General features: G+C 49.2%; 1 protein-coding gene across 1 annotated transcript in view; it reads right to left on the bottom strand.

Moving 5' to 3' along the window:
• Positions 1-14,866: 14,866 nt before the first annotated feature.
• NOS1 (nitric oxide synthase 1) overlaps positions 14,867-19,268 on the bottom strand; it is a 111,440-nt gene continuing 107,038 nt past the window's right edge. The window contains exon 29 of the mRNA XM_046025871.1: positions 14,867-18,574. Coding sequence (XP_045881827.1) covers positions 18,559-18,574 — 16 coding nt within the window. The 3' untranslated portion in view covers positions 14,867-18,558. The remainder of the gene's footprint in view (positions 18,575-19,268) is intronic.

Genomic DNA, 19,268 nt, shown 5'->3' with positions numbered 1-19,268 from the left:
GCCGCGCGCGCGCGCGCCAGGGAGCCCCTTTCGCCCCGCCCACCCGCCTCGAGGGGCGGGCGTACGGATAGCCCCGCCCACACCCGTGGCCGTGGCCACACCCTCTCGGCCAGAGCTGCCGGCTACGGGCTGCGGGCTGCCCACCAGGGCCCGCCCGGGGAAACCCGTTCTTGTCAACTGTGCCCTGGGTCCGGGAGTGGCGACCCGGGTGGGGAGAAGGTCGGAGGGTTGGGAGGTTGAGGGGGTCATAGCAGCCTCCATCTTGTGTGTCCGGAGCGCTTCCTGTGCATGAGCAACTCTTACCTCCCCGAGTTACACATGGGGAAACTGAGGTTCAGGGAGCTAAAGGGACTTGCTCAGAATCCCGTGTACTAGATGTTAATTCAGAGCCACCTGACTTCTGCTTGACTGCGCTCTAAACCAGTATGCTGTAATAACCGCTAATTTAATATTCTTGAGTGAGTGCTGTGCCAAGCGTTTTACATTTCTTTCTCCTCTAGTAGAGCCCTCTATGTTGGATGCTGTAATTAAACCTATTCTACGAATACGGAAACCAAGGCTCATAAAGGTGGGAGTTTCTGGTTCAGAGTCGCAGATACAGAAAGTGGTAGAGCCTGGCTTTGAACCCTTAAAGCAGGAACTACCATCCAGGTAATTCAGTGCCTGCACCAATACTACTACTACTACTACTACTAATTATTATTATTAGAAGCATGCAGGATGGATCAGCAGCGATCCTATTATTATTATAATATTTATTAAATATATAAAATCATTAAATATAATTATTATAATATAATTGTTATTATTAAATATTTATAATATACAGTGTACATATATATATTATTAATAAATATCAAATATTTTTAACCGGAGCCCTGTGTTGTGTGCCTTGGGGATACAGATGTGAGTAAGATGGTGTCCTTGCCTCATGGGAGCTCAAAGTCCAGTTGGGGGCAGGCGGAACAAAGTTATATAGTATGGTCTGCTGTCAGTACTTGGAGGCTCACCTGCTGGCCTCAGAAATGAATCCGAAATTCCTAACATTGTTGCAAAGGGATAGACCCCAGTTTACCTCTTCTTATCTATTTGAGGCCATTCTTTCCTTCACTAGTCACACCCCAGCCAGCCTGGTCTCTTTCCTTCCACTCCTGGCCTTCACATGTATGCCTGGAATATATTTTGTGCATATATTTTGTGCTAAAATGTCCTCCTTCTAGCTACTTCTCCTCTTCCTCCAGGCCTTGGTTTAACCTCTCCCGATGACCTCCTTTCCCTCACCTCAGCCCCGCTGCCCCAGATAGGATTCCTTCCCAGCACTTTTCAGTCTTGTCGTTACTTACTGAATTAACATATAACTGTTCAACCTTCCTCTTTCCTGCTAGATTAAAAGCAACTTTAGCATCAGGACTGTATTTGATTCACGGGTGGGTGTCCCGTGACTTGGCTCAGGCCCCCTACATAGCAGATCCTCAATAATTACCTGTTATTTGCAATTGTCCAACCAGCTGTTTAGCTAGAGCAGGTCAGACTTTCCGAGGGACAGCTTCTCATCTGTAAAATGGGGATAAGAAGAAGAATGCTGGCCTCCTGGGATGGTCATGAGAATTCAGTGAGTATATTGACGTAAAGTGCATAGCACAGAGGCCTGACACAGGGAAAGTGCTGAGTAAAAGGGTGTCACGGGGGAATCGGGAGATATTGCTTCATGGGTATAGGTTTTATTTTGGAGAGATGGCAATATTTTTGGAACTAGATGGAGGAAGTGGTTGCACAACATTGTGAATGTACTAAATGCCACTGAATCGTTCATTTTAAAATGTTTAATTTTAGGAGCACCTGGCAGGCTTAGTCAGAAGAGCGTGGGACTCTTGATCTCTGGGTTGTGGGTTTGAGCCCTGCGTTGGGCATAGAGCTCACTTAAAAAAAAAAAAAAAATGAACTGGGGTGCCTGGGTGGCTCAGTGGGTTAAGCCTCTGCCTTCGTCTCAGGTCATGATCTCAGGGTCCTGGGATCAAGCCCCGCATCAGGCTCTCTGCTTGGCAGGGAGCCTGCTTCCTCCTCTCTCTCTGCCTGCCCCTCTGCCTACTTGTGATCTCTGTCAAATAAATAAATATTTTTTTTAAAATGAACTAAAACATTTAATTGAATGTTGTGTGAATTTCACCTCAATAAATTTGTTCAAAAGGGCGTTACTGCTTGTATTAGTCTGCTAGCACACCATAACAAAGCAGCCCAGATTGGCTTGACAGAAATTTATCTTTCCACAGTTCTAGAGGCTAGAAGTTTGAGATCAGGGTGCAGGCAGGGTTAGTGTCTTCTGAGGCCGGTCTCCATGTCTTGTAGATGGCCACCTTCTTCCTTTGTCCCCACATGGCCCTCCCTGTGTCCTCATCTCCTCTTAGAAGGATACCAGTCCTGTTAGATTACGGGGCCACCGTGATGACTTTAAAGACCCTCTCTTTATTAATTTAAGTGGCTTTATTATTATTATTTTAAAGTCATCTCTACACACAACATGGGGCTTGAACTCACAACGCTGAGATCAAGAGTCATGTGCTCTATACCGAGCCAGCCAGGTGCCCCAAAGGTACAGTCATACTCTGAGGTCTTAAGGGGTTAGGGCTTCAACGTAGGAGTCTGGGGGTAGGGAACGCTGCCGCTGTTGCTGCTACCACAGTCATGAAAACAGAGAGCTTTAGAGCAGCCCCTGGAGTGTGGCAAATCTGAAACAGAATCTGGGCCTTCCCTCCTGAAAATCCAGTGGCAGAGGTGGACACTGTTCACCAAGCTTCTTCTGGAAATGCGGGCTCTTCACCTTCTCCTGGTTCTCCCTCTGGGAGGTTGCCTGTTAGGGGGGTGGGAGAAGGAGGGGTGCCTTGGGACCTCAGCCACAGCCCCCTCCTTTTACTCTCTCACCCTGTCTACACCTTGAGTGAAGATCCAAACTTACTTTAAATGCTCACAACTCTCTCTGCAGCCCAGTTCACTCCTCTGAGATCTAGACTTGCTTATCTACCTGCTCATCTGACATCCCCTTTGGGTCCCTAAAGCTCACTGTGTCCAGGAGAAAACACACATCCTCCAGCAACTTCAATTGTCCTCTCCCAGTGGTTCCTGCCTTAGGAACCGCTGGCCATCCATCCATTTCTGCAAAACTAGAACTTATGTGACTATCCTTGGCGCCTCTTTCTCCCTCACCATCTACACCTGAATGCCCAGTAGAGGTTAATTTCTCTGTGCCTCGGTTTCTTCCTTTATGAAACGGGGATAACAACAGATCTTCCTGTTAAATGAAACAATGTAAATTTGTCAGTTACTTTGGGCCACATAACAAACCCAACACCTAGCAGCATAAAACAACCTTGTTTTTATGCTCTTGATTTTGTGGACAGGAATGGGGAAGGTCTTAGCTGGGCAGCTCTGAATTGGAACCGGGCGGTGGTTCCAGATTCCGTGCTCTCAAACACTAAGTGTACTTACCTCGGTCAGATCCTACGGTGCTTGAAAAAGGGGTTGGGATCTTAAGTGTGCTGGGAAGCCTTCTCCATACTCAAATGCCCAAACAGAGGTTCTGTTCTCTCTGCCTGTTTCTTTGAGAAAACATTTTTTGCTTCTTTTTTTGTTTTTGTTTTTTTTGGAATAAGGAAGCAATTTTCTTCTCTAAAAGATCACTCCTAATAGTTATCAATCTGTCTCTTTCTGTTTCCTTAGCCACGGTCCCTGTCCATGTCCCCAGCATGGCTCCTGAATGTTCCCCGGGCTTTCCCCTGGCTCAGAGAATGTGAAATCAGCCCCAGTAACACTCAGACTTTGGTAATCAAAGTTTTCAGCCCCTTAGGTGGAAGGCAGACCCCAGATCTGCACAGGTGATTGGAAAGCTGTTCTCATGAGCAACTACTGTTTTCTTATCAATGCCCCCCAGGCCCTCCTTCTTCCTATATATATATTTTTAAAGTATGCTTCATAGCCAGTGCAGAGCCCAGTGCGGGGCTCAATCCCACCACCCTGAGATCAAGACCTGAGCTGAGATCAAGGGTCGGACGCTTAACCAACTGAGCCACCCAGGCGCCCCTCCTTTCTCCCATTTCTTTTTTTTTTTTTTAATTTATTTATTTGACTGATGGAGATCACAGGTAGGCAGAGAAGCAGGCAGAGAGAGAGGAGGAAGCAGGCTCCCCGCTGAGCAGAGAGCCGGATACGGGGCTTGATCCCAGGACCCTGGGATCATGACCTGAGCAGAAGGCAGAGGCTTTAACCCACTGAGCCACCCAGGCGCCCCCTTTCTCCCATTTCTGATCAAAGATGACCAAGGTACGGTCAGGGGAAAAAAATTAAAATCTCCTGCCAACCCAGAAAAGCCTCTTCACAATTCTAGAAAAGAATAGTTTTAATGGTGAATAAGCATTAAACTAGATTTGAGGCACAGCACAGGAAATCTGCTAACAAGATTACAAAGATGAGAGAAATCCCCTCTTTTCATAGACAGTCAAATACTGACTGCATCCCACACATGCTCTCAAGATTAGTGCTAACTTGTCCATATAGAAGGACCTGATCGCATCTTTCCTAGTTCATCCTAACCTCACTTAGTAACTGCCGTACACATTGTGCTAGCTAATTGCCTTTGTCTCAAGGAAATAATAAAACTTCTCATCTTAACCATGAGCAGGTAGTTACAGCTTGGAATGAACTGCTTAGGCTAAACCCCACACTGTCCCAGGGAGTTAAGGACAAGAGCTTTCTTGGTATTTACATTTCAAAGAGACGTTTCTCAGGCCTCTATGGAAAACATTCCTGGGTTGTACTATTGGCAAGAGGCTTGATGGGCACTTAAAAAAGATTTGCAGGGATGCCTGGGTGGCTCAGTCAGTTAAGCACCTGCCTTTGGCTCAGGTCATGATCCCAGGGTCCAGGGATTGAGCCCCACCTCGGGTTCCCTCTGCCCCTCGCCCTGCTCATGCTCTCTCTCTCTCAAATAAATAAAATCATTAAAAAAAAAATATGCTTTCTTGGGCGCCTGGGTGGCTCAGTGGGTTAAAGCCTCTGCCTTCGGCTCAGGTCATGATCCCAGAGTCCTGGGATCGAGCCCCGCATCAGGCTCTCTGCTCTGCAGGGAGCCTGCTTCCTCCTCTCTCTCTGCCTGCCTCTCTGCCTAGTTGTGATTTCTCTCTGTCAAATAAATAAAAAATATTTTTAAAAAAATATGCTTTCTATATGCTATATGCATATAGCTAAAAAAAATTTTTAAGTGAAAGAACCCAGCCACAAAAGGACAACTTTGTGTGATCCCTCTTATAGGAAACATCTAGAACAGGTAAATTCATAGAATTGGAAAGTAGATCAGTGGGAAGTCTGAGAGGGAGGAGGCAATGGGGAGTTACTGCTTAACGGTTATAGAGTTTCTGTTTGGGGTGACTGAAATGTTCTGGATATTCTAGAAGTAGATACTGGGGATAGTTACACACCATTGTCCTTTACTTTTTTAAGGGTTTGTTTTTTTTTTGTTTGTTTTTGTTTTTTTTAGAGAGAGAGAGAAAGTGCGTGGGGGCGGGGGTGTGCAGAGGGAGGGAGAGAACCTTGAGTGGATTCCCCGCTGAGCATGGAACCCCATGCAGGGCTCAGTCTCACGACTCAGAAATCAGGACCTGAGCTGAAACCATGAGTCGGAGGCTCAACTGACTGAGCCATCCAGACGCCCCCACCATTGTCCTTTATACCATTGGATTGTATACTTAAAAATAGCTAAATGGGGGGCGCCTGGGTGGCTCAGTGGGTTGGGCCTCTGCCTTCGGCTCAGGTCATGATCTCAGGGTCCTGGGATCGAGCCCCACATCGGGTTCTCTGCTCAGCGGGGAGCCTGCTTCCCTTCCTCTCTCTCTGCTTGCCTCTCTGCCTGCTTGTGATTTCTCTCTGTCAAATGAATAAATAAAATCTTTAAAAAAAAATAGCTAAATGGTAAAATTTCTGTTACATACAGTTAACCACATTGAAAAAACAGCAAAAGATCTGATCTACATACATATCAAAGACACAGAGGAAAGATTTATACACGCACATAGTTTCTCCAGGAAACGCTCTGAGAAGGGAAAAAGGGGATGAGTCTCCTTCTGCTTGGGCAACAGGGAAATTTCTGAATTTTACAATTTATCTTGTAGTACCCTCTTACCAAACTGCTGACTGATTGTATTGGACAGAGAGCCGATCCCCACAACCCCAACTCCTGCTTAAAATTACCTAACACAAGTCTAAATCCTAGACTAATCCTCTCTGGCCCCTCTCACCTGACCCCCCCACCCCCGGTCCTCCCCCAGGGTGCCTTCTCCCTGCTCCAGCAAGCAATAAACCCATCTTTGTGGGTTATCAGCATATAGTGTAGGTCTGGTTATTTTTGGCTAGAGGGTTTCAATATTCCTCTCCCAAGAGAGCTCTCTGCCCTAACTAGAGAGACCATTCCCACAACATCTTCAATGGCATCACAATAAATACACAAACTCTTTCTCTTCTGGTCCATCTCCCCAGACTCTGTCCCTTCTGAGGGCCTTTGTTAATTTTGTTCTCTTTTATCCTCGAGGGCCAGCTTTCCAGGTCCTAACTCAGCATATAGATGGTCTAACTCAAGCTCTGTGTCCATAGAAACACATGTTGGGGGAGTGTGCCCTCAAGGGGTCTCGTTCCATTCACTAAACACTCCCGAATTGTCATAGTACGCACACTGGCGTGATTATTGGGTTCACTCACCAGCTCGGGCAGGGTTCTGCGGGGCCTGAAGCTTACACGGTCTGGAGGTCCTATTTTAGAAAAGAAAGGCATACAGATGAACTCATAGTGAACACGGGCGCATTTGGGAAGAATGAGAGAGGAAGGAACCTCTGAAAGGATCTTTCTAAGTGAGGGGACCCCAGAGTTAAGCTTCATCAGCAACACGGGAAACACACCTCTTCCTGTAAAATGATGACTTTCATGACAGCAGAGCCTCTATCCGATTTTGCTAGGGTATGTGGGAGGGTGTCACCCTATCCTACAGACATGTCTTCAGACCAAAGAGCCCCCCTCTCTCCCCAAGCATGCTTAGCCAGCTCCCTTAGGCCGCCTCAGTCACGGGGGTGATGAGACCTTCCCCAACCGCCTTCTTTCTGTAAACTCTCCGTCACTCTGCTGTTTTTCTCCAAAATTACTTATCACCATCTATCATTAGGACGTACTCCTTCAAAAAAATTACTGTCTCGGGGCGCCTGGGTGGCTCAGTCCTTAAGCATCGGCCTGCGGCTCAGGTCATGGCCCCAGGGTCCTGGGATGCAGCCCTCCATCGGGTTTCCTGCTCTGTGGGAAACCTGCTTCTCCCTCTCCCATTTCCCCTGCTTGTGTTCCCTCTCTCACTGTCTATCTCTCTCTCTTTGTCAAATAAATAAATAAAATCTTTAAAAAGATTTACTGTCTCTCTCCTTCATCAGAATGTGAGTCCTCTTGGTTGACCTCTGGTGTCTACAAAAGGGCCCAACATGTAATAGGTCTTTATTATGTTTCCAGTGGATAAGGGGTTCACCTTGTAAGTGCAAGTCAATTGAGATGGTTGTAAATTGCACAGGGGAGGGGGTGGCGCACCAGGGTGGCTCAGTGGGTTAAGCCTCTGCCTTCGGCTTGTATCATGATTTCAGGGTCCTGGGATAGAGACCCACATCGGGGCTCTCTGCTCAGCAGGGAGCCTGCTTCCCCACGCTCTATCTCTGCCTACTTGTGATCTCTCTCTCGGTCAAATAAATAAATAAAATCTTAAAAATAAATAAATAAATTGCACAGTGGGAAGGGAGGGTGAATGTGACTCTGGAGGGTCAGAGGGCAGCTGATGGCAGACTGAGTAACAGCCCCCAAACACGTTCACATTCTCACAATCTCGTCGCCTCTGATGGTACTAGGAGCTGTGTGTTTTCTTCTAACACCACCAAGCAATCCCCCAACACTAGCCGGGTATCCTACAATTCAACCTGTGTACCTGGAGACAGCGTCAGACCCCACAAGTTCAGGGCTCAGAAGGGCCAGACTGTCCCCCTCCCCAACCTCAGCCCATACTTAGAAGTGGAGGTTGTTACCTGTGGTTCTGATTGGCTGCAGAAGTTTCCAGGGCCCCTTCACCAGTTTGATTGATTTCCTCGAATGACTCACAGAACTCTGAAACATTTCACTTCCTAGATCGCTGGCTTCTTACAAAAAGATGAAACTCGGAAACAGCCCGATGGATGAGAAGCATGAGGCAAGGTTTGGGAAAGAGGCCTTGGAGCTTCCATGCCTTTTTTTTTTTTTTTTTCCTTCCATGCTTTTTGAGCACAGAGCTGTCCCCAAAGCCCCAGGAGTTCACCAACGCAGATGCTTCCGCATACCTTCCTTTTGGGTTTTCATGGAGGCTTCCATTACAAAGGCCAGATTGATTGACTCATCACCACTGGCAATTCTTTTCACCTGCAGCTGACTCCTGGCTCCGCAGGTCAGGAAGGGTGGGATGAAGGGGAAAGATCCACCCTTTGATCATGGGGTTGGTTCTCCTGGCAACCAGCCCCATCCCCAGGTGCTTTCCATAAGTCAGTCCATTCACATAAACTCAGGAGTGGTGAAAGGGGTTTGTCAGGAACAAAGAGAATTTATCCCCCTTATCACTTTAAGAAATTCCAAGGATTTTAGGAACTCTGTGCCAGAAACAGGGGTGAAGAACAATAATGTATTTCTTTTTTTTTTTTTTTAATGTATTTCTTATTATAAACCACAGTACCACAGTTTCCTTACATGGCAAAAGGGACTTTGTAGTTGTAATTAGGTGAGGAATCTTGAGATGGGAAAATTTTCCTGGGCAGCCTGGGTAGGCCCAGTGTAATCACAAAGGTCCTTAGAAGAGGGGGACAGGAGGGTCAGAGGCAGAAAGAGAAGGTTGAGAAGGAAGGCAGAGGTGGAAGTGAAGCTGGTCATAAGCCAAAGAATGCGGGGAGCAGGGCTCCTAGGAGGCTCAGTGGGTTAAGCCTCTGCCTTCCTATCAGTTCATGGTCCCTACATCCGGCTCTCTGCTCAGCGGGGAGCCTGCTTCCCCGTCTCTCTCTGCCTGCCCCTCTGCCTACTTGTGATCTCTCTCTCTGTCAAATAAATAAATAAAATCTTAAAAAAAAAAAAAGAATGCGGGAGCTTCTAGAATCTGGAAGAGGCAAGGAAAGGGATTCTCCCCCAGAGCAGGGGCGTATCAGAATCTAACGCATATTAAACGCACACGTTGTATCAGTTTTCCATTGCTGTAACAAATTACCACAATTTACTGGCTTAAAACAGCTCAAATTTATGATCTCCCTGCCTTGGGTGTCAGAAGTCTCTGATGGGTTTTATGAAGCTAAAATAAAGCGGTCAGCAGAACCGCTGCTCCCAGCAGCATGACCCCATCGCTGCTGCAGAGATGCGGTATGCCAGGGACATGATGTGCTTGTAACAAATATATGGAGGCAGATAAAACATGCTCGTGCGCGCGTGCACACGCAGCTATTGGAAACCAATACCTACATGCCAAGCGATGGGTACAGACAGCTGAAAAGGCGACTTTGAATCCAACCATCAGCAAGAGAAGTGGGATTGGCCTTGGAGGAGGAGGGAGATGGTGGGCTTTCCAGGTAAGGGGATTAGCAGAAATACAGGCTAGGCAGAAGGGAAGTAAAAGCTAACTTTAGAACCATGGGGGTGAACCCACAGACGGGACGTTGGCTGGAGGCGTGGAGGGCAAGGTCATTGAGAAGGCTGCCTGCCTCAGGCCAGAGCATACGCTGAATGCTGGTGGGAGGGGTTAGCCCTCCTCCTCTGGTCCCTGGTGGCACTGATTGCCTCGTGGAAAAAGCATGACAGTTAAAAAAGAGCTATTTCAAGAGGGCAACCTGGGGGCAGTGTGTTTTTCAAGGAAAGCGAAGCCACCAGCTTGAAGGAAAAAGGAACAGGTGTCTCTCTCTCCCCACAGATTTGCCCGCAGCTTTTCTGCTAATAACTGCATTTCCATTAGCGACTCTTTTCAAAGCCTTCAAACCCAAACTGATTCAATTACTACCTACTGTTTAATCAAATACGACCCCTTGTATTTATGGGGGGGGGTGTCTCAGAGCCTTTCCTGTGCTTCCTGTCTTTTCTCCACCGCTTCCCTGGGAGACCAGAAATGGGAGCAGAGGAAAGAAGGGCTCATATTTAAAGATTTCAAATTCTTGGAAACTGTAAGGAAAAGCAAAGAGACGGAGGCTTCCAATATCAGCTCTGAGTTCTGGCGGAGGAAAAGACTGAGAGGCAGAGAGACCAGGAGACAGGTGACCCCTGTCCCTCCCACCCCCACCATCCCCAAGTCAAGCAGTACAGAAAGATTTGTTTTTGTTTTTTTGTTTTGTTTTGTTTTTAAATCACTTCACTAATTACTCAGGCCTAATTGTCTGTTATTTGATTAACGTAATCTTATTTTCCTCCAGAGGCCATTGCTAAAGTGATTTCCTTTTAGTGATGTGGGTTCTAAGCTATCAATCCACCGATTGTAAATTTTTTCCCTGCTTTTGTTCTTCTGGTGATTTTGCCAAAGGTACAGTGAGGGGAAAAAAAAGTGCATTTTTACTATTTAACTGACGGTGAGGCCCCTATTCTATATTGACTCCTAGTCACTCAAAAATCTGTTCTTTCCCCTCCCCCACTCTTTTTCCACCCTTTCTTTGGATTTGTGGTTGGGAAGATTCTGTTTTGGTGTAAACTGGGATTTTTTTTCCCCACCTGGTTGCCAGGCAACAGCAGCCACCCCAATCAGGATGCATAAAAATGTTAAATTGTTCCGGCCACCTCTGGAGGCTTGGCCTGTCGAAAATCCGGTGCAGGTGGGGGGTGGGGGGGGGAGGTGCTGCTTAAAATGTCCAAAGTCAGACCTTATCCCCAGCAAGCACTAAGGGGCAGCTAGAGGGAGAAGCCCAGGAACTGGATTTTAAAATGAGTGTCTTCTGTGATGACAGGTGGTCTGAGGGGGCCTGAGGATCCCAGGGCTGAATAGCAAATGGCAAATTACATCAAGAAGGAGCTGTTTGAGCTTCAATAAGAGAGAAAAGCAGAGAACATTTGAAGCTGGATGTTAGTTTATTTACTCATATTTACTCATATATAGTATGATTTTATCCCATCTTCTTCTATTCTGTTCTATGTGTGTTGATGTTGAATTAAATGAATATTACTTCATTTAATCCTGTTGCAATGCAATGAAGTTGAAACAATCACAGGCTACTTGACAGTGAAGAAAGGAAGATACAGAGAGGTTGAGTAACTCATCCCAAGTTGCACAGCGAGGAACTGGAGGAGCCAGGACTTGAACTTCAACAGTCTGGAACTCTTAGCAGCAGCCCTGGGAAGTGGTGAGGAAGGCAGATTCTTGAGTTGGACAGTCTCCCCAGTACCTCTAACATGTACTAGTTATGTTCACCTTGCGCAGACACTGCCTGATCTCCTTGTGCCTCAGTTTCCCAAGTTTTAAATTGGAGAGTAATGATACCTATCCAAGTAGTCCCATGAAGACTGGCATTTTTTTTTAAAGATTGTATTTATTTATTTACTTGACAGAGAGAGATGCAGCAAGAGAGGGAACACAAGCAGGGGGAGTAGGAGAGGGAGAAGCAGGCTTCCTGCTGAGCAGGGAGCCTGATGCGGGACTCGATCCCAAGACTCTGGGATCATGACCTGAGCTGAAGGCAGACGCTAACCACTGAGCCACCTAGGAGCCCCTGAAGACTGGCATTTATTAGAAATTATTTTAGTTAATTTCCGTGGCGCAGGATAGAGCAGGAGACTGATGGGGGTTCTCTCATCCTACCCCATCTCTGACCCACATCTCACATTTGACCTTGGGCCAGAGGCTGAGGGATGGGGTGGAGGAGGCAGGAACCGTACACAGGGAGCGTCTGATGTTGGGTAAATTATTTTCTAACTTAAAAGGTTATCTGGTGGTTTGTGGTTTTTGGCCAGGAAATAGGTGTGAATGTCAAAATGGTCACAGCATCCAAATGGCCATGTCCAGAAGGGCATGACAAAGCCCTGGGGGCTCCCAGCCCCTAGCTGATCCTTTTGTACTCACCACCCTGTCAGGGCATTTGGGATCAGCTCCTCTTCATCTGTCCTGCCAGTGCTTTTGAGGCCAGCTAGGAATCAAGTTTTAGGGTCCTCAGGGTTGTGTAGATAGGAAGGCAGGACCGGGGGAAAAGGTGGTACGGTTTTTCTGGGGCCCATTCAATGGATGCAGTCGTGATGGGGACAAAGGTGTTGCGGGCAGGATGGAGAGGAAGCTGAGATGCTCCAATGGGGTCCCGAGGACTCAAGAACCATTCCCCAGCTGCTGGGAGCACCCTCAGCAATCAGCCCTTTGCGGATGGCTCCTGCTGCAGAGAGCGGGCTGGTCCAGGACTGAATGATGGAGGGCTATGACATCCAGCCTTCTGGCCCCAAATCATGGGCAGCTCTGGAAGGTCACCTTCAGAAACCCCTCAAGGTTGGCTGACATTCCTACTGCAACGATATGGCGGCTCAGGCTCTCCCTACCCCCACCCCTTCCCAAGACCACTCCCCCATCAATTTCCACCACGTGGCTCAGGGCAGGCTTCCTGGGGGCCCCTGACTGGTGACAGTGGGCACAGGTGGGAGAAATTCCCACCAAAGCAAATGACAGAACACAGCCAGTGAAGTCAACTCCACTTTTTAATATTTTAACCATAATGCAAACAGGCATAAGTAGACTTTTGTTGAATTCCATCAAGTTAGAAGATGAGGACAAGGCAGAAGGAGAGCATGCGGTGAACACAGCTTGGACAACCTCGCGAGGAGCGTGGGGCGGGTGACGGTCCTTGGAGGAAGGTGCTGCAGTGCACGGGACACTGGGCGGACATTAGCAGCATCGAGAGCTCAGAGGTAGGGGGACGTCCGAATTTCTGACTCTGCGTGTGTGTGTGTGTGTGTGTGTGTGTGTGTGTGTTGACATGTGACAGCCGCTCTGCCCACCTCCCCAGCTCCTCAGTCCCGAATGGAAACCCACTGGTACAGCAGGGAGGGGATGGCCAACTGCGTTCTCATTCTCTCTCTCTCTCCCCCGCTTCTGGAAAACCACTGCTGAGCCAGAGTGGGTCCTACGATCACACGATAGCACAACACAAGGAAAACAGGGCAGGGCGGAGTGCACGGCATCAGGTCTCCGTGGATCATAATCAGAGCGATGCCAAGGGCACAGCATCTTCTCAAAATGGAACCGTCATCCTTTCCGTTTTGGGAGGGAATTTGTGAAACCACATTTTCATCATCCCCAGCCCCCGAAACCTTCTCTGATAACAGAAACAAAGCTGTCACCGGAGGTCTGCTCTGCTGACACCAGAGGATCCAGGATTGAAAGGCCTGGAGCAGCCAGGAGAGATCCTTTTGCTCCCAGGGGACATCTGTCACAGTGGTGGGGGTGGAGTGGGGAGGGACTGCTGCTGGCTTCTGGTGGGTGGAGGCCAGAGATGTCCCCAGAATAGCCCCCACCACAAAGAATTCTCTAGCCCCAAATACCAATAGTGCTGAGATTGGCTGACCATGGACCGGAGCCGAGTCTGGGCACTTGGACGTCCTGGAGTCATTTTGTAGAAGACTGTGGAAAGCAGCATGTGCAGGCAGATTTGCTCCTCCCTGCCAGGACCACCTCGTTAAGAATGGTCTCTGCCCTGGACCAGACAGACACGCCTTGCTTGTTCAGAGCTGTCCAGATCTCCCAGGACAAAACAAGCTCATAAACTAGGGCATGTTTACCCCAGACCTCCTCCCTCGCACGATTGCATGTGGCTCTGACAAGCAGTATCGAGGACAGCCCCAAGACCCATGTTCCAGAGTGAGAGTTTACCACATTTTCATCATCCCCAGACCCCGAAACCTTCTCTGATAACAGAAACAAAGCTGTCACCGCAGGTCTGCTTTTGGGAAGAAGCAGGTCTTCTTTTGGGAAGAAGCAGCCTTTGCCACCTGAGGTGGGGACTGGGAGTAGATCGAGGACAGGGTACATATGACAGAAAGAGCAGAGACCAGGCTGGTGTCAGCCCCAAAGGGTCAGATTCAGGTTCATGGAGACCATCCATGTTGAGTTCTGGGGGGGGGGCAGGGATTCTCAGATCTGTCTTCCTCCGTCCTTTCATTCAGATCTGTCTTCCTCCATCCTTTCATTCTTGAGCCAAACAGGACATTTGGATGCAGGAAACTTTACAAGGGTTGGGAAACATCAAGGCGTATAGATAAGTCCTATAGGACGCCAAGATGATTTCTTTCTCCTTGCCACCTGTAGGCCGTCTCAGATTACCTTGCCAATTCAGACAGAAGGCTTTGTGGGTTAGGTGGGCACGGTAACATGCTGGAGGTCAAGGCAATGGAGATGCAAATATACAAGGTAACGGTTGGCTTCACACAGAAGCTTAACCCCACAGTTTTCCCCACAGCATGAGTGGCCTGCGCTCCAGGGGTGAACCGGCCCCGACATCTGGCTTGCCCATCTTGGCAGAGGGATGGTTTGCCAGTGATCTGGGTCAGAAAAATCTCACTTGTTTTGGACTTAGGGCAAAACCTGACCTCCTTTTGGAAGTCTAAAGCAGGTGGCTGTTGAGAATGTGCTTGGCAAGAAAATCCTTTGTTCTAAGGCCAATGTCTCGTTGGCCTGGGGTCAGTTTTCTTTCCGTGCATCTAGGCCTGGCTGGACCTTGGAAGGATGCACCCTGTTGGCTCAGGGAGAAGCTGGCTTATCATGTCAACCACAGCAAACTCCTCGTTCCCTCCAGGCTCCCCCACCCCCTCCACCCCCACCTCCCGCCCCAGGAGTTTCCTCTCTTAGCCTAGAGATAAGACTCCTGACTTTCTCCTCTCTTCTCCTCCCCAGCAGCAAGGTCTTCAGGTCCTGATTTAACCCCTGGAGTGGCTTTATCATCACATCTGCCTCTTCCCTGCTTTCAGCCCAAGTTACTGCAAAACATTCTACCGCTGGTTCAACAGACCAGCCGTCCACGTCCACACTCTGTCCTGCAGCCAGAACATTCTTTTCCAAGCCCAACTCCAATGACCTTATTTTTCCCACTTGAAAAACATTCCTAGGGATGCCCTGCCGCCTTTCAATTAATCTAAATTCCTGGACATGCGCTCACCTGTCCCTAACACCTGCTCCCCGCTCACCTGCCCAGCATCTGGCTCAGCACGCTCAGCCTTCCAAAGCTGTGCCAGAAGCAAAGTGCTCCCTTCTGTGCCTTTCCTCTCACTCTTCCTACTTCCTGGAAATCTGATCTCCCCAAAACTGCAGGTGGGATCCACCCGTGTTTCAATCCCCAGACATTTATGTCAAGTCTAAGAGTTGTGTGTCTACATATCGAGATTCTCATTGCCTACACACCGAAACTGTTCTGGGCTCCGTATTCTCCCCTGTACCTTCTGCATAGTTATTGGTGAAGTGGAAAAATGAAATTTGAAAGCTTCAAGGGGCCAGGTACCATAACTGGTTATTTTATGGGCATTATCTCATTTAACTCACTTTGCTATATAAGTGGATATAGAGACTCGGAAAGGGTACATCACCAGCCCAGGGCTGTCCGTGGAAAAGGGGGAGGGGGAAGAATTAGCATTAGAACTCAGGGCTGCTTACAAAGGCTCCATTTGGTGGGTGTGAAGCGTTTCCCTGAACCGAAGGATAGCTGGCTGTCTCCCTCCATAGACATCATGCGGGAAAAGACTCCTCCGCTCAGGGAGTTTAATTAGCTCTGCTTCTTTCCTAACACAAGGTGCTAGCTCCGGATTCACAGTGATGAATTGGGGGGGGGGGGGGCATAGCCCTGTCAGCTTCTGCGGAGGGGTAGGTCTCCTTACTCCTGGCCAAGCTCCCTTTTGTTAAATGGGGTTGGAGCCACTGTAGGGCAGTCCAAGGTCTGTAATCTAGGTAACTCCCAAATGCCCAATCAATCTTATTTTTCTGCTCACCTATTGTGAAACCAAATTTTGCACCTGGGTTTGGCTACTGGGACCGAAGTAAAAAACCACCACAAGAGGGCAGCATGTACCCACCCTGCCTCAGAGCCAGACCCTAAATCACGACTCCACACTCTACCTCTTCATAGGCTCCTTACAGGGAGGTTTTTCGTAAACAGGGATTCTGGCAAATGAGAGAAACACATCAGACCAGGCTCCAGTCGTCTAGCAGGGAGTCCTGAGGCAGCCGGCGTTGGGTGTTGAAAGGCATTTCCTTTCAAAACAAAAATCTTTCTTGGGAAGAAAGGATGCATCCCGATTCTGTGATCCCTGCTTTGGACTCCTGGGTACAAGGAGATGATGCTTCCATCTGCAAGACTGCTACTGGAGGGGAGGGGTGCATGACGGAGGTGCCCGGCACACAGGAAGTGCACGTGAGCACTCATTCGGGGATGGAAAAGCACTCACAGGCAGAGCTTGGTCTAGAGAGGGGAGCACGAGTGAGGCTGAACACTGCAGTTCAGGGTCTGGGGAGCAAGGGTCGTCTTAGCAAGTGTCTCTAAAGGGCTCAAAAGGGTTGAAAGAAAGCCCCGTGGGGAAAGCTGCTAGGAGCCAGAATGGTGTATAAAATGGGCGTCTGGCGTTCCAGATTGGCAGAGTGGGGTAGCACGCGGAGTGCTTGGGCTTGGTCTCCTTGCCATGGAAGCCCCAGCCAGAGGAAACAGGATTAAAGGAAGGCCGGGAGGTAGTAACTGGAGGCAGCCCAGCTCCGCATGCAGGGGGGATGGGACCAAAGAGGGAGGGGGGCTGCCGTGGAGGGTGGAGAAAGGCGAGGGCCAGTTTGCCTTTTGCCTTTAAGAATCTCGGAGGTTGTCCCTTCCTGGGGAAATCTCTTTGGCACTCTGTGTCCTAAGGCTTCCAGAAAGGGCCAGGGCACTTTCTCTTTGGCAGCCCCCAAACAGAGCATCAAGAAATACCCATTGTGCCCTACAGAAAGGCAGAGGTCTTTCTCTGAGCAACAAAACATAAAACAACAAAACAGAACAGCCCACCCGCAGAAGGCTTCCCCTCCAACCTGGACCGGCCCCTCCAGCAATTTCTTGGCTCTCTCCAGGCCTTCCCCTGATTTTGAGCACTTCCGGGGGTGGGGGCGGCGGGGGTGGGGAGCCCTCCCAGTCCATTCATCCTGATGGTGGGCACAGCACGTTACCTCCTGGGGTTGGGGGGGAAACTAAACTGACCCTGATTCCCACTGAAGATTGTGTTGTCCATTTTTGATCGGAGTCAATGTTCATTTCTTTGTCAAAATTATTTGGTCAGGCTAGAAACTTGGGAGATCACTTTTAGAAGGCCCGGAGTATGAGGGCCAGGCCGTGGTGGGTGGTGGTCCTGGGGAGGAAGCCTCATGATGTCTTCCCTCTCCAACTTATCTGCTTTAAGGGCCTTCTGTTATTTCCTTCCCAGGTGGAAGGGCCAGTCCTATTTGGGGCAATAAAAAAATAGCAGTGATATTCTTCCTTGATACTGTTTCCAGTCTCTACCACGCTAAAGGCTGATCTATTCATACTTTCTTTGCTTCATAAATTATAAGGGGAAACTGAGAACAAGGAACTTGCCCAAAGTCACCCAGTGGCAAAGACGGGACGATTCTTACTTCCCCATACTCCCTGGGACATTACTTCCCCCTCTTGGGGAATGGGATGGAATGGTCCGGGGAGGGCCAAATCAGGCGATCCTGTCTGTGGTGGGGGGATCGGGCTGGGGAGGAGGTGTGCTTAATCCACGAGACAGGTTAGTTTCCCAGGGAGGGCTCCACTAACTGGTACCAGAATCTAAATGCCACTGATTCTGCGAGCCCCTTTTTAACAGAGCCTCCCCACTTAATCATCACACTCACTTCCCCCTGCCCTTTGTAACCAGGACGATGAGGGTGCCTCCAAGTGTCTCAGGGATGTGAGCATAGACAGAAATTACGGACGTGTGGAGAACCAGGGCACGGTTCTTGGCACTGAGAGTCTGCAGGCCACACGCTGCCACAGGCAAGAGGACAGACGGAGACCCAGGCCTGTCCCACACGTGCACGCAAGTGCACACACAGACACACACACACACACACACACACACACGACCAGGACGTCATCATAAAAAAGGACAAGGGGGAGCTTCAGCAGCAGAGAGACTGGCTCAGAAGACCCTCCTGACCGGTCCCTGGAGCCTCTCCGGGGGAACCCCAGAGCCACAGCCACGTTCCAGTGACGTCATGCGCCGGGGATCTGCCCTTGTCGGGAAGAGAGGGAGGGGAAACAGTTTTGTAAGAGCCACTGTGGATTATAAAGGCATTGCATTGTAGCAGGACAACTCAAGGAGAAAACCCAAGAGGGCCAAGGAAACCACTAAGGGGTGAGGACCCAGAAGAGGAAAAACCACAGCGACAGGACGAGAGGGACAGTGGGGGCCACGCAGGGTCCCGGAGGGAAGGTTCAGCAGTGTCCACGCTTAGAAAACCTGCAGCCGCTCCGCGGGGGTGCACGGGACAGCCCCCCTGCCATCCATCTGGGCAAGAGGATCCAGTTAGGAGCTGAAAACCCTGTGGGAAGACAGGGCGGGGTGGTGGGGTTAGTGTCCTGGAGGCAAAGCGGAGTTGTTTCCTTACAGTGCCACAGAAAAGCCACTAAGCTCTGGGTTTCACTGTCCCTTCCTCTGCAGGCTCCCCGCTTCAGACAGCACCTGACCCCTAGCTGGGCTCGTCTTGAATGAACAGATGAACTCATGAAGGAATGAAAGAGTGCTTGCTCACCAACACACCCGGCCAGAAAGAGGGGCAAAGAAAGGGGCTTTCCGACAGCCAAAGGAGTTGGAATCTGGAAAGTGAGAAAGCGAGTCTACCGGACACAAAGTATGTTTTGTATGCACAGGGAAAATAATGAGGCTGTTAAGAAATGGGGTGTCTTCCCTATGCTACAGAAAATGAGACAACCCAGTTCCTACCTAATTTAACATAAAGGGCACACGGCGGTGGTTTGCAGGCGGTCTGTGGGCGGGCGTGGGTGAGTGCCATTTCCGTCCTGGTTGAGAAGTCCGGGCCTTAAGGGGAGGTTTAACTAGTGAGACTCAGTCCAGTTTTGTGGTGCCTCAGACTGTTCCCAGCAATTTCTAGAGGACCAGTGAGGTTGTCAAAATAATACCGGTTGGGATCTGCACGGATGAGAACAGTCTGCGCAATTTGAGGGGTGCGGGAGGTGGTGTAAAAAGGCTGGGAACAGCGGCTGGGAATACACCTT

The sequence above is a fragment of the Meles meles genome, chromosome 12 (assembly GCF_922984935.1).
Source record: "Meles meles chromosome 12, mMelMel3.1 paternal haplotype, whole genome shotgun sequence".
NCBI lineage: Eukaryota > Metazoa > Chordata > Mammalia > Carnivora > Mustelidae > Meles > Meles meles.
This window is presented reverse-complemented; position numbering and strand designations above follow the sequence as displayed.